This window comes from Sinocyclocheilus rhinocerous, unplaced genomic scaffold (genome assembly GCF_001515625.1).
Source record: "Sinocyclocheilus rhinocerous isolate Xijiao unplaced genomic scaffold, SAMN03320098_v1.1 scaffold271, whole genome shotgun sequence".
NCBI lineage: Eukaryota > Metazoa > Chordata > Actinopteri > Cypriniformes > Cyprinidae > Sinocyclocheilus > Sinocyclocheilus rhinocerous.
In genome coordinates this window covers 1,354,738-1,369,367 of record NW_015657574.1, presented here as the reverse complement: position 1 = coordinate 1,369,367, position 14,630 = coordinate 1,354,738, and the positions used below count along the sequence as shown (strand labels likewise).

The 14,630-nt window shown below is 36.6% G+C and overlaps 1 protein-coding gene across 1 annotated transcript in view; it reads left to right on the top strand.

Annotated features, from left to right (window-relative positions):
• The first annotated feature begins 8,871 nt into the window (after positions 1 to 8,871).
• Positions 8,872 to 14,630, top strand: part of LOC107721263 (immunoglobulin superfamily member 2-like) — a 73,098-nt gene continuing 67,339 nt past the window's right edge. The window contains exon 1 of the mRNA XM_016529188.1: positions 8,872 to 8,917. Within this exon, the coding sequence (XP_016384674.1) occupies positions 8,872 to 8,917 (46 nt within the window). The remainder of the gene's footprint in view (positions 8,918 to 14,630) is intronic.

Here is a 14,630-nt window from a genome sequence, read left to right as displayed (position 1 = left end):
GGCAACCGTTGGGGATGGGCTAGAGTTGGGAGACGCTTATCAGCTGGAAAAGAGCTAAAAGAAGCAGGAATGGGTAGTCTATGATGTTGAAGTCCCATTGAAGACTGAGAAGCATAAATATTCATTGAGCCTCCTTCGTATGACATTGCTCTCATGTTATCTCTTGACTTTCTTTCACTCTTTCTCTGCTAGTTTTTCGAAAGTCTTATCCTCCTTTTCCCAGGCTTCCCAAGTGATGTTTTGTGAAGCGTATGTCCGCTCTGTTTGTACATGAGCAAAGTGGGTTTCTAAAAATGTCCTGATTACTCTCTTATTTTTGAGATGAGAAGCTCAGCTTTAAAACAGTGGAACGGCCTTTCCTTGGAGGTTTGTACTTCGGAAGTCATTACACTATGATGGGCGTTCAAGTGATTTTTGCTGGAAAAAATAGATGTATTGGGCAATTTTATGTGTTTTTCTCTGTTTTTCACTCAGTGGTGAACACAGGAAGCTTTTAGTGCGAGTGCAACTAAATGAAGATCAAACAATGCATGTTAGGTTTGGAATTGATGCTTTATCAATGCTTCCACAGAGAATGATGTGAAATCACAAACCGGAGAAATTAGCATTTTCTGGCAAGCTTTATTAATGTTCATCAACAGTACATGAAATGAGAAAATTATGCTTATGACAAATACAACCTGTATTTGCACTGTGTTTTTAGCAGTGTACAAAAACACTGATCTTTATTCTCTGCAACATTTCATTTTGCTGAATGGAGACTCTGTGCCATACAAGGCCACTAAGTCCATAGGCCTATAAAAAAGCAAGTACTTCTGTACTTTTACTTAAGTAAAAATCTGTCTTTACAACGTTTACTTGTAATGGAGTAATATTTGACCAGCAGTATCTGTACTTTCACTCAAGTAATGGAGTTGAGTACTTTGTCCGCCTCTGCATGTATACAATTTTGTCAATAAATACAAGCAGTCAGATATATGAACTGTACCTGACGTGGTTTCTCAAGTTAGTGGTATTACCCCCTGCATATTTTATATATAGTCTTCTCCAGGTCGCTCTTACCAGGTTGTTCATAAAAGCCGAAATGTGCCCAGATGTCGGCTTTTAAAGTAGCTGGAGCATTTTTAATTACTCGCACTCGCGTTTCGCCTCCCTCTATGACATCAACCGCGAGAGCGATTCGAAAGCATAAAGATCCGTCTGCTCTCTTATCGCTCTCGCGGTACTTGATGTCATACACTCATCCTGCGCAGCGGCGCTTCAAGCCGAACGCGCCTAAAGGAGTATACTTCTGTGCCCAGATGTCGGCTTTTAAAGTAGCTGGAGCATTTTTAATTACTCGCACTCGCGTTTCGCCTCCCTCTATGACATCAACCGCGAGAGCGATTCGAAAGCATAAAGATCCGTCTGCTCTCTTATCGCTCTCGCGGTACTTGATGTCATACACTCATCCTGCGCAGCGGCGCTTCAAGCCGAACGCGCCTAAAGGCCAAAGTATACTTCGGCCATCCGCGTCCGCGCACCGTCCGCATTACGTCATATTCGTCATCAGGAGGGCCCGCGGACAGCCGCGCACCCCGTCCGCGGACTATGCGCGTACAACCGCGTATGCGTGAGGCGAGCGCAAGTCAAGTAGGTGGTACTGCGCATGTGTCGGCTGAGTATACTTTGAAAGCTGTGCGGACGTGGCTGTGTGTGGGACGGAACGGAACGCGGAAAGATAAGTATACCCGGGCCTTATGCTACCACGACAAATGACGTCAGAAAAGCCTCAGTACCTTATAATCGGTTATGGTCTATTACTGAACCGATACCGAATCGTTCTCGTCTGCATCGCGCTGCATCATAGAAACGATTCATTTCGACACCCCTATAACACACATATTCCTTGCTAGCTGCTTATTGGTTTGACAAACAACTCATGCTTATGAATGGAATACAGAAAGCTCAAAATATGTGTATGCTTCTAGAATTTAAACTGGTAATTTATTTCTTATACATCTCTCTATGTATGCATTGTGATCTGAATCATGCCATTTTGCATACTTTGCTGCAACTATAATTATAAAGCTCATCTGCTATCTTGGTAATTTTAAATAATAAAACTCATTTATCTATCTATCACAGCCATAAAAATCAAAAGCAGCATTTCACGCTATACTGTAGCTCTTTTGCTCTAACGGTCTACTCATCTCTCTGGTCTAAATGAACCGTTATCAGGACTGTGGGCTGTTTTCTAATCATCAGCCATGAGAGAAAGCAACACTTGTGGTTTATTTTGCTGCTCTTATTGACCCATGGTTTAGCTCCTCAGGGAAAAACGGCTAAGTGTTAGATGGCTTTGGCTTAAAGGTACCCTTTCCTCTGTAACCCATTTATTACTTTTTAATTTTACTTTACTTACCATTCTCTTTCCTCTGTGTATCCTAGCTTGGGAACGACACACCTGAGCCCTAATAGGAGACATTGTTATCCCTCACTACGAGTTCAAATAAATTAGAAAGACAACTCTCTTTCACTTAAATTTTATTTTTGTTTGATTAGTTGTGCAGCAACTAAAAACAACACTATTCTACTCGTAGTTGGGCATAACAGCAACAAAGCCTGCTAGTGGACCCGATCCATTCAGTTTACTGTCTCCGTCCCTTCCCTCTTCTCCTGTTCTCTCCTGCTTTCTTTCCTCTTTACTCTTCACATGCGTAGAATATCCATTGCAGAGTTGATGTTATACGGCTCGTTCAATGAATCGCTGGCCGTCTCAGTGATCAGCCGTAAAACAGTGATTCTGTCCAAATTCCCTTTAAAATCTTAAATGATTCCCTTTGAGCTAAATTGACCTGTTTCCCTTACACCTCAGTATCACAGGCCGTAGACACACTGATTTGATCAACTAAGTCTCTTCACTATCCCTACATTTTCTCTTCATATAAGAGGAAGAATGAGTGAGTGAAAGAAAGAAAGAGAGAGGAAGTGGCAAACAAAACCAACATGCAACCGGTTACCCTGCTGGTCAGTGCAATGCAAACAGACTCTGGTGAGAAACTCCATTACTGATAATGGTCTGTGTTTGTGCCGGCTGTTGAAGAATCAGCATGGCTAATTGACCTTGCTGAGTCCCAGCAGGCAATGGGCTCCGTGTCAGCAGAGCAGGGAAGGACATTATCTGATTTCACACAGTTTGATGCGCTCAATGACACGCAGAATGACTGTTGCTCCTATGAAATCATACGACAAATATTCAGAGAATGAAGCCAAAAGAAATATACCAGAGAAAGCAGAATATATAAGCTATGGTTTTTGCGATTAAAATAGTGGATGTGTTGCATTCGGCATAGCTTTCAAATGCACAGAATGTATCCGGGACTGTGCAGTCCAGATTTCAACAAATCGTTTTTTCCTACTTTTAATCCTACTACACATTGAACTTCTGGGACTTCTTATTACTCCGAGTACTTTGTACTTTGCCTTGAAAGGTGTAAATTGATCTGTTGCCGTCAGGATTTGAGGTGAGAGTGATTGAAAGTACTGCAGATGAGTCACTTTCCAGATATAGCTGAGCAGCCTGTTCTCTGAATTTTTCTCAGATGAAAATATGTCATTCTCAGACAAACAACATTTAGATAGAGCCCAACCAGGCTGTGTCCAGCTATTCTCTTAAAATCTGGTGAAATAAGGTGATTAACTTTGCTATTGGCTCAGTACACTAGATTGTGCACTTTATATACTCTGTCTTTCAACGCATTTACCTTGAGGAAAAGCAATTTTGCATTTTAATGAACTAATTTTGCAGTTCCTATTGTATAGAATTGAGAAGGAGAGAAAATGCACAACATCAATACAGCAAGGATCAACAATAGACATTTACTATATAACAAACTGATTAAGTACAGAAGAAAATTGTAAAGTGAACTGAATTAATAGAATAGCTTACATTGTGTTGTTTATTATTGCAAACTAGACTGTAAAATTTAAAAGAGAATGACCTTCCTTAATGGAATCGGTCATGCTTGACATGATGTTGCAACTCAATTTAGTCAATTTAGTTGAAAGTAGACTAAATTTATTTTTTTAGGTGTATTTTTTAGGTGAACCATCCACAGATGGTGGATAACCGATGATACATTGGGATGGGCTGTGCAGCCGTTATCGACTCTGTCCTGCAGAAGCAGCAGGTTGCAGAGAGAAATGCTGCCAAGAAATACTTCCTTTTCTCCACTAATCTCATTCAAACTACCTGTCACGTTCGGTTGCACTGCTAGTGCTAAATTGCTTACAGTTATTACTGATAAGAAGCATGTCTGATAAAAAAAGAGCCAATGTGGTAGGCTGTACATTCTCTGGAGTGATTTGATGATTGAATGAATGCTAATGAACAGTCTTCACTTTATGAGTTTAGAATAAAAAATCCAAATCCAGACCTAACACTATATGCATTTTCAGCTATATGCTTTCATACTATTGGAGTTAAAATGCAAAATGCCAACGCAATCAAATATCAATGTATCTAAATAATAAACTTTTTTTTTTTCTCTCATTTATCTCGATGCAATAGTAAAATATCAGTGCTTGCAATACCAACCCCATGCCACCCAAAAGCCCTAGGGGGCCACAGGGGGTGCTAGGAAGTCTGTGGGTTAAAAAAACGGACTGACAAAATGATTTTGAAAAGGGCTCTGCATATTTAAAACTGAAAATGTTTGTCTTCAGGTTTATATATCTAACAATATCTTATATATTTAACAATACAACTGATACATTGTCAATAAAAATGTGTACAAATATTTTGGTATGTAAATGATGGCCTTAATACAATGACAGTATAAAACCAAATCATCAAGCACATATTGTCTTTATAATATCATCCACTCTTTCTGTATAGATGCCTTTATTTTAGGAAGGGGGCCTCACAGTTCCTGGCATCAAAAAAGTTTGAAAACTCCTGCATGAGAGTAAAATATTGCCACAAATCCTTCCTTGAGAAGCACACACAGACATCTCTGACTGACTTTCATCTGTGTTGCATTTCATTGCATTTGACACATAACCATCAGTCTTCACCAACCCACAGTTAATGAGTGCCATTTACAGACTTCTCTGGAGTTTTTGAGGATGAAAAAGATTTGAGCCAAGTCTCAAGTTGTTTAAGATGAGCAAATGAGTAATGATCATATGCTACATAAATAATGTTCATGGAGTAAATTACTGTCATATTTTTTGTAAATATTTTTTTCCTAGCTAGCTAGCACAGTTTTTTAAACAACATAAACATTAACATTTTAGTGCCAGCAAAGAGCAATTAGTTGATCAAATAAGTTGACAGGTAATTTCAGAGTGGTCTAAATGCATTTGGACATAACATCACAGGATTTGGCACATCATCACCAAACACCGATAAGACATCTACCCAGACTAATTTAATAACATTGATAAAATGTGTCTGATGACATTTCTGAAAAATATTACGCTGCTTCTTACAGGTTTTTTGGCATGTTCAAAGAGAAATGTCCAGTGACCCTAGCCTAAACCTAACTGACAATATTAACAAAAGCAAACGTGAGATAAAAACACATTTACTGGAACAGCCATGCCATTTGATCTTCTACTAGCCTTTGAGGTCTTTTATTGAGTGTCGTGACTTGATAACAAGTCATGGGACTCATACCTGAGCGATCCACATCGCAAGTGCAATACTGTACCAAGTGAGCAACTGAGCAAGTTTACTACATCAGAAAAGCCATACAAGTGGAGCTGGTTATGTGACGGTTACGTCAAAATGTATTAGTTTACATATCATGCACTGTGGTAAAATGTTTTGAAGTCATAACATAGTATTGTGAAACTGTGTGAAGTTGTATTAATCAGTAGGCCTAAATAGCCACTGTAATCATAATTTGTGTGAAAAAGCAAAAAAAAATAATAATTGTTGGTGTTTTACTGCAACTAGTTTTCATTTCAGCTTGAAACTGTAGTGAATTGTATGTATATGAATGTTTTTGGAGTTTTGCAAAAATATATAGGTAGAGTCACGTTTTTTCATTGAACCTAAAGTATGTTGCAACCGGGAGGTAACTTGCATTGATTTAGATCCTACTTTGCCCACATTAAAAAGTGTTTTGTGCTGTTTCATCAGCAATGGGATGATATTTGAGGGTCCTTGGTATCAACAATGTTGAAAACCCTTCATTAAAGTATTAAAAACCCTGCAGTATTAGCTCTAAATCACTGAAATGTTTGTTTTTCCAAAACATGAGCCGTGCTTTATTTGTGCTGTTGTTAGCCTGGAGCAGGATCGTACACCTAGCTGACTCTGTCAGAGCGGATCACCCTTGCACCACACACCCAGTCATACCTGATGTACATTTGACAGATTTCTGTAACGATGTATCATCTGGCTGCTGACAGCTTCTCTCGACCCACCCCCTCACTACCAGCACACTCCTGCCCTCTGATTCACAGGTATCTGATCCCAGAGTCCTCGACACAAACCATCCCAATGGTCTTATTTCTTAAGAGACTGTAGGGAAACAAACAGGCAGAGATACTGATACCTATGTGTTTGTACTATTCTGTATTGTGTTATGTGTTTCAGTGCTTTGGCATGGCACAGCCCTGTTTATTATGCTAATAAGGTTCTTTGAATTATGAATCGAGAGAGAGAAAGAGACCACATAAGCTGTGTATAATATTGTTTTTCATTTGTGTGCATAAGAATCCGGAAGAGTTTTAGTCATACTTAAGCTTGGATACATTTTTACAGTTTCATAGGAAATTACCTTGCTAATGACTAGTAGACTGTCTCATTTCAGTCTGATGATAAAAAGCCCACAGTTGCTGTTTGCTCTGCTTGTTTATCTGATAAGGAACCTGCCTGCATCCCGAAAAATATATAGTAAAAAGGGATTTTCACAGATTTTCATCTGTCTACCGTAAAACATGATGGAGGAATATGGTAAATAATTAATTATTTTTGGCATGCAAAACTATAAAATCTTAATACAGGTCAGATACAGACAAACAACAGGAAGTGCTAATGGTTTTGAGCTGAAGGCATACATCTTTGGAAGCGCCTTCAGAGTTGACACAAACCTTTGGAGAGAGACAGCTCTGAGTGACTTTCAACTCCGTCGCATTTCAAAACATTGCCATCAGTCTTCTCCAACTCGCTATTAATGAGTGTCATTATTCTCTGGAGTTCCTGCTGTTTTCTGTTCCATCCTGTCCTGTCTCCTGAGTCAAGATTCACGTCAAGATGAAAAAGAGTTTTAAGATGAGGAAATGAGTAATGACCATATGCTATATAAATAATGTTTAAATATTCATGGGGTGAATGGCCGTGATGGTTTATTTGCAAATGTTATTGCTAGCTGGCTGGTACAGCTTTGTAACAATGTGTAAATATTCATGTTTGGTGCCAGCTGGTGGTAATTATTTAATGAAATTAATGGCAAATAATTGCAGAACTGTCTTCATGGGCTTGGACTGGTAATAGCTTGCTTACCATACTCTGATAAAAGTTTGGCCGATACTGAAGTCAGTAATTATTTTAATTTCATGAATGATTTTAAAATTCTATTATTTTGCCTTACTAAAGTAAAAATAAAACACAAAAAGCTAAAATAAACCATTAAGTGTTATAAGCGAATTTAGGCATTATAACGTACAGTATAGAAAAATAGAAAAAAATTATTCTGACAATAAAGTAAAAAACCAAATTGAATTTTGAGATTTGCTTAGATTACAGTGTTATTAATATGTTAGTGTTATTAAAGATTTTAACATTAAGTGAGCATTAGATGACATTAATGGTGATCTAAAAAATGTAAATATCCAGCTGATATATATCCACTATTGACAGATACTGATAAATGAAAACATATGTGACCCTGGACCACAAAACCAGTCATACGGGTACATTTTTCAACATTGATTTATACATCATCTGAAAGATGAATAAATAAGTTTTCCATTGATGTATGGTTTGTTAGGATAATATTTGGCCGAGATACAACTATTTGAAAATCTGGAATCTGAGGGTGCAAAAAAAATCAAAATATTGAGAAAATTGCCTTTAAAGTTGCCCAAATGAAGTTCTTAGCAATGCATATTACTAATCAAAAATTAAGTTTTTATATATTTACAGTAGGACATTTACAAAATATCTTCATGGAACATGATCTTTACTTAATATCCTAATGATTTTTGGCATAAAAGAAAAATCAATAATTTTGACCCATACAATGTATTTTTGGCTATTGCTACAAATATACCCCAGTGACTTAAGACTGGTTTTGTGCTCCAGGGTCACATATTGGTCGATAACTGTTCAGTTATTACTTAAATAGATCTACACTAGATACTTTGTCCATACACTAAAAAATTGGTATAAAAACAATTTTCACTCACTGCTAGTAAATTAAAATATTCAATAACAATATTACAAAGAATTGGCAAGTAATGCATTAAATGAATCATGACATTTTTATAATAGAAAGACTAAATAAGAAAATATTCTCCAATAATCATTTTTATAGTAATATAGTATTTTTTTAAAGCCAAGTTTTTGTTATATATATATATATTAATTGTCTCTACTATGCTGTTTAATTATATATTATGATTATATTTGTTTGTTTGTTTATTTACTGTGATCGTCAGAAACCTGAGAAAACACAATGAAGTATCTGTGAGTGTGAAGTGAAGCAGTCAGGCAGCTGTCCGTGTTACTGCCTGTAGATTGTGGACAAAGAGGCTGTATGTGGTTGTTTAAGCATGAAAATACTGAAACTGTCTGGCAATACGGCCCTGTAGTAAACACATGGTTTTTTTTTAACTAGCAAACAAAGTGTGTTGAAAATAAACAGACATTCAATGATGAGTGCCACTGACATTGGCGATGACATTGACAGTGATTGTGAGGGTGATGGTGGCCTTATTGTTGACAATGATGGGGAACTGAAATAACAGACAGGCGGAGAGAAAGATAGATGGAGGGGGGTGATGTGTATGTCTTTTGTAGTTCAGATTCTTATTACCAATATGAGCTCACAGCTGTTTGTGCATACAGATGAACAGAGGTGTGCAGTCGCTAATTAATTTCAGCACTGTAAAATGGAGCATTCTAATCCACAAATAATTGCTTTTTTCATGCTAATCACTAAGGATTGTCCAAGTCTGCCGCTACATCTGGTTTTCTGTGTGCTGACACACAGAAATGAATTTACTTTGTATTTGATGTCTTGTGACACAGGCCAACATAAGGCCAAGTCAGTTCTTCACAGCAGAGGCAAAATAATTGCTTCTTGTTTACAGATAATAAACAACCCCAGTGTTCAACCCTCAGCATCTCTCATATCTACTGACAGGAACATATTTACAAGGGAATGTCTTAATTGGTTCACAAAGAAAGTATTCTTTAATTATGGCAAGTTTGGAAAAAGTCTTTATACGCATAAAATGCTTCCAAATGTTTAATGAGTCTTTAGTGCATTTATACAAGTTTTTCACTTTTCATTGATTTATTAGAGAACAACGACAGCACAGATTAAATTTCTGTCAGGGTTCAGTTGAAATTGCCTCAAGTTATTTTCACAGCAAATTGCCTTTTGAAGTATAAATGACCAACTGTCCATCAAAATGAGCCAAGCAGCTCTAGGAATTTTTGTTCTTTTTGAAATGAATGCTAGTTTTATATATTATTTAGATGACATATTTTGAAATGGAACAAAAACAAAAATGTAAACAAACTTTTTCATATATTTATTAGACCACATACTAATTAGGCCAAAAATTTTTAGAGTAAATGCTTTTGTTCATGTTATTCAATTGGGAATGGCAAGCTATAAAAGGTGTACAATCCTGAAAAAAGCTATGCATATATTTTTGCATTTATTAAAGGAGTCATATGATGTTGCTAAAAATAACATTATTTGGTGTAATGAAATGTGTTTATGCGGTTTAATGTTAAAAAAACATTATTTTCCACATACTATACATTATTGTTTCTCCTCTATGCCCCGCCTTTCTGAAATGCGTCGATTTTTACAAAGCTCATCGGTCTGAAAAGCGAGGTGTGCCCTGATTGGCCAGCTATCCAGTGCGTTGTGATTTACCGAATACCTCAAGCGTGTGACGGAAATGTTACGCCCCTTACCATATTGTGATGGAGCGACGAGACAAAAACATTAAAACCCATTATAAACGAGGCATTTGTTGCATCCAGTGGGGACATAATTACGGATTATAATGACTTACAAATCATTCTAATATGCTGATTTATTATTAGAATTATCAACAACAATACTACAGCGAGAATATAAGTTACGCCTTCTTTCTTTGCGTGAACGTTTGGGCGGCGTTATGCAAATCTTCTCACATCGTGACGTAGATATGTTGGGGCGTGTTAGAACGAGCCATTTTAGGTAGGTGTGGTTGACTCTTAACTTTTATAAAGAATATCTCTTTGGATTTGAGACTTTAGTCTTTGCAACTTTACAGATCTTCTTTATGCACCAAGAGCTTGTAACACTCCAAAGAGAAAGGAAAAATTAATATCGCATCATATGACCCCTTTAAGGACTCACCCGCGTCCTCACACTTGGCCGCAACCACACAAAAAAAAAACTGTCTGAACTAACTCTTTTAACTCTAACTCTTGTGTTTTTATGAAATTAAATTAATGACGTTTAACCAGAGAAACATTCAAGTTACAAGATATTAAATTCCCATTAAGCCTTAAATTGTTTAATTCTCTTTTGCCTTTGACTGCACATAATATTCACTTTTTTAATAGTAAATCTTAATTAAAACATTGAGCTAATAGATTAAACATTATTTCTCGCAACTTTGTCTTTAAACATTCCCCAGTCTGATTTATTTGGACGTGCGCCATACATAACACAAAAACAAATATGAATGAATATGAGGAAATGGCTTCCTCTGGGTTTATCTTTGCCATCTGTGCTAAACACGTTCATAATCCTTGACATAACCAAGGCTTAATAAGCAGGTTGATGCGATGGGCCCATTACTCAAATATATTGTTATGGTTGTGCTCACCTCTGATTTTAGAGATGTATATTTTCTTCATTATAAAACATTGCCGGGAATAAATCGAAATCAGTCATACTGTAGATGACATTAATGTAATCAGCATTTCAAACGATGGAATAAATAAAGGCAAGCAATGAAACGTTTGTTCATAATGAGATCTGTGCTGGCCTAGTTCATGGATTTATATTCTAATTAGCTATGCCTGGTTGCATAGTGGCATAGTAAAACTAGCTAAATGATTATTAAAGTATAAAGTTGAATTCCGAGCATGTGGTATTTTTATGAATATTTTTTAGTTTTATGCAACATGAGCACTATTTTTTCCCCAAACTTTTGGTACTGTGGTTCTAAATCTGCACTTGTGGAATTTCCCATTTTGTAAACACATTTACCTTCTATGAACATGCATCTCATCCTTCAATGCACTTTAATGGAAATAAATGGAGAGATGACTTTGTGCTCCGCTGTAGCAGGACCAGTCACCAGGATAAATGAGATGAGCCTCTAATGGAGTTGAATGAATTAGAGAAGTTCCTCCCCACAGCTCTGCAGGGTTCAGGCCAGAGCGTTCGCTGAAGCGCATACCATTTCTTTGGTCTGCGGGGGAAGAACTAAGACATCTCTAATGGTCTAGATGATATTTAGAAGAGAATTCAACGCTGGCCTCCAAATAATCTTGTTACATTTTGTAACATTTATTTTCCCCTGAGATTCATTTAAACTCAAAAACAAATTATCAGAGCTGTGAAATATGTTCAGACTCAGATCGGGATGTGCAGCTAGTATAGGCTTTTCTGTTCTTGTTTGGCCTTCTTCATTGTAGTTCTGCTATTGATTTGATTTTTATTATGAAACAATGGGTAGATATATTTTTCTATTAAAGCATGTTATGTCTATTAATGTAATATGACATATATTGTCATATCATGAGTGCTATTGTCATATGTTATTGATAAGGCAATATTATAATTTTCACATTTGTACATTCTCTAGGTAGATGAAGTCATTTAACATATTTAAGTTTTTTAAAAATGTCCATGTTAATAATGTCTATATGATTATTTTTTATATGTGGGATTTTATGTAGCAACAATGCAACTTTATTAAAACAACATATATATATCTGTAAATATCTGTATGTTTATATTTTTTGTAATACATTTTTTTTAATATTTTAAAATTTCTTCTAAAATATCAACATATATTGACGGATTTTAGGATAGATATAAATGTACATGGCATATATGTCAAAATTGTTTTACGCATACATAAATATAGATGTTAATATATGAAATTGTTCCAGTTTCTAATAGGTTTCATATATGTTTTTACTTCATATAAAAATATATTTAATGTATGGAAATGTAATATATGTACACATTACTTTTGTGTATGGGCAGCTTCATGGTACAGAAAAACTTTGTGTATCAATAAATGATAGGATAAGCTTGATAACAGCCAATAATGTTGAGGATCCATTCAGCTTTTTCTTACAGATGGAAAAGCATCTACGCCAGGGCTGTAGCTTAGTCTTTCAATTGGATATAGACATTCAGAAGACAGCAAAACACCAATAAGCCCCACTATCTCTTTGTTATTGCAGACTGACAGTCCTTCACATTATTGGCTTAAATGACACCTCTCAGCATTCAGCAACAAAGCCCTGCTCCAATCGATAGACTCACCATGGCAAAAGAATATGATGAAAATACAAGGTTATGAACATGGCCTTTATCATGCATGCATAGCATTTCAAACGCAACATGCAAAAATGCCTGTCAGATTAATCCTAATGCATGGCTTTGGGGAAAGGCACAAATATGCTAACCTGAAACCATATGTCATCTTCCAAGTGTATCATCCCACATAGGGTGGTGTACTTGAGCTGTCAAAATTGTGAGATCAGTATTATCTCAGCAGTATGTGTGTTGTGTGAAGTAATTAGGCATGACTCTCTGCCTCAGGCCCTTTTTGATGACATTTTCACAAGACCAACATAAGAATGAGGAAGGCAATAAGAACCTCAGGGAGCGAGATGAGGCCTAAATGACTTGATTATGTTATAGTTGTGATTTACATGTGTTTTTAATGGTGATGATTCATCTGGAAATTTTGTATGACCTCTTTAGGATATATACTTAATATAAATGCTATTAATAAGGTACAATCTACATGTCAAAGTCTCAATGGCATGCGAACCTTTGTGGTCATCTTGACTCTGCTGCTCAACCTGTGGCAGATGTGTTCATTTCTGTTTTTGTCTTCTATTTTCCTGACATATACTACAAACTCTGCACTGAGTAGAATAAAGAATATCTGGAGCCAGATATATCACAAGATATATCAATAAAAAGCAAGAAACCAGCTACAAGAGCACCCGAAATTGCTCTTTTAGGGGAAAAAGCTCTTTTAGCGTGCTGAGGCGCACAGGGGAGATGATCATCTGCAACACAAACAGGGGGTAGTGCAGCCTGATGTGTGCAACCCAACTTTAACAATATAACAAATATATAATGCTTATTAGAATGTAACAAAACCAGCCTATTGCCCGATCAAAACTAGAACAATCACCAAATTCAACTAGTTTACAAACTAGTCCGACTCAAAATATGCCACTCCCATATCTAAAATACATATTTTACAGTCAGTGCTATGCATTAGACACAATTTCACATTGAATATCACTACATAGTAGTAAAAATAAACAGTCTGTTTTTATAAAAACAAAAATAATCACTTTACTCTGTACCATCATCTAGTGCAGTTTTAACATTGTTAAAATATAAATTGGGTGCAGTAAATATTTCAATACAAGCATTTCCGTCAAATATGATTCATGCATATGTCAAATCTTTAACCCATGGGGAAAAATCAACCTGCATTAACAGTTTAAAAGGAGCTCAATTCTGCAGGAAACACTAAATGACTTGGCAACCCAGCTTTACTGAAACCAATTGTGAGTTTAAATCTTCAGTTAAATCTAATTAAATTGTTTATTTTACATTATGTTTGTGTGCTGCTATTTATTTTTATGCTTATTAGAGTACGACACCGTTAACTTTGAATTCAGTCATTTATGAGGTTACATGACAGTTCTTTGAAGGCAGTTGCCTGGCAGTCTACTGGGTTTTTAAGTTTTAATGTTATATCAGCCTTCTTCTTCCTCCTCTTCCTCTCAGTAAGACATGCAGATCACCGTCATCTCTGGAGGAATCAGCAAGACTAAGTCGAAGGGAGCAAGGACACTTGAGCGGTTTTTGAGGAGATTAGTCCAGCTAAGAATTGCATTAGATAAAGAGCAGACGGGCATGAAGAGTCCGCAGGTAAATGCCAAAGCTGCACCAGCAAATGAGTCTGACCCGAAACCTTTTACCTTTAAGCTTTTAGTGGTGCATTGTCAATGAAATGCGTTATCCGCTACTCAAGAGGTTGCTTTTACTCCGGACTATCTGGCTTCAGGTGAACAGCACTCAAACTATGTCAGAAAAATGATGTAGCAATCTCAGTCAGTGCTGTCTGACAGAGGCACAGGGGCCAGGGCCCACTTTTAGCCCACTCAATTGAACTTATAAGGCAAATAT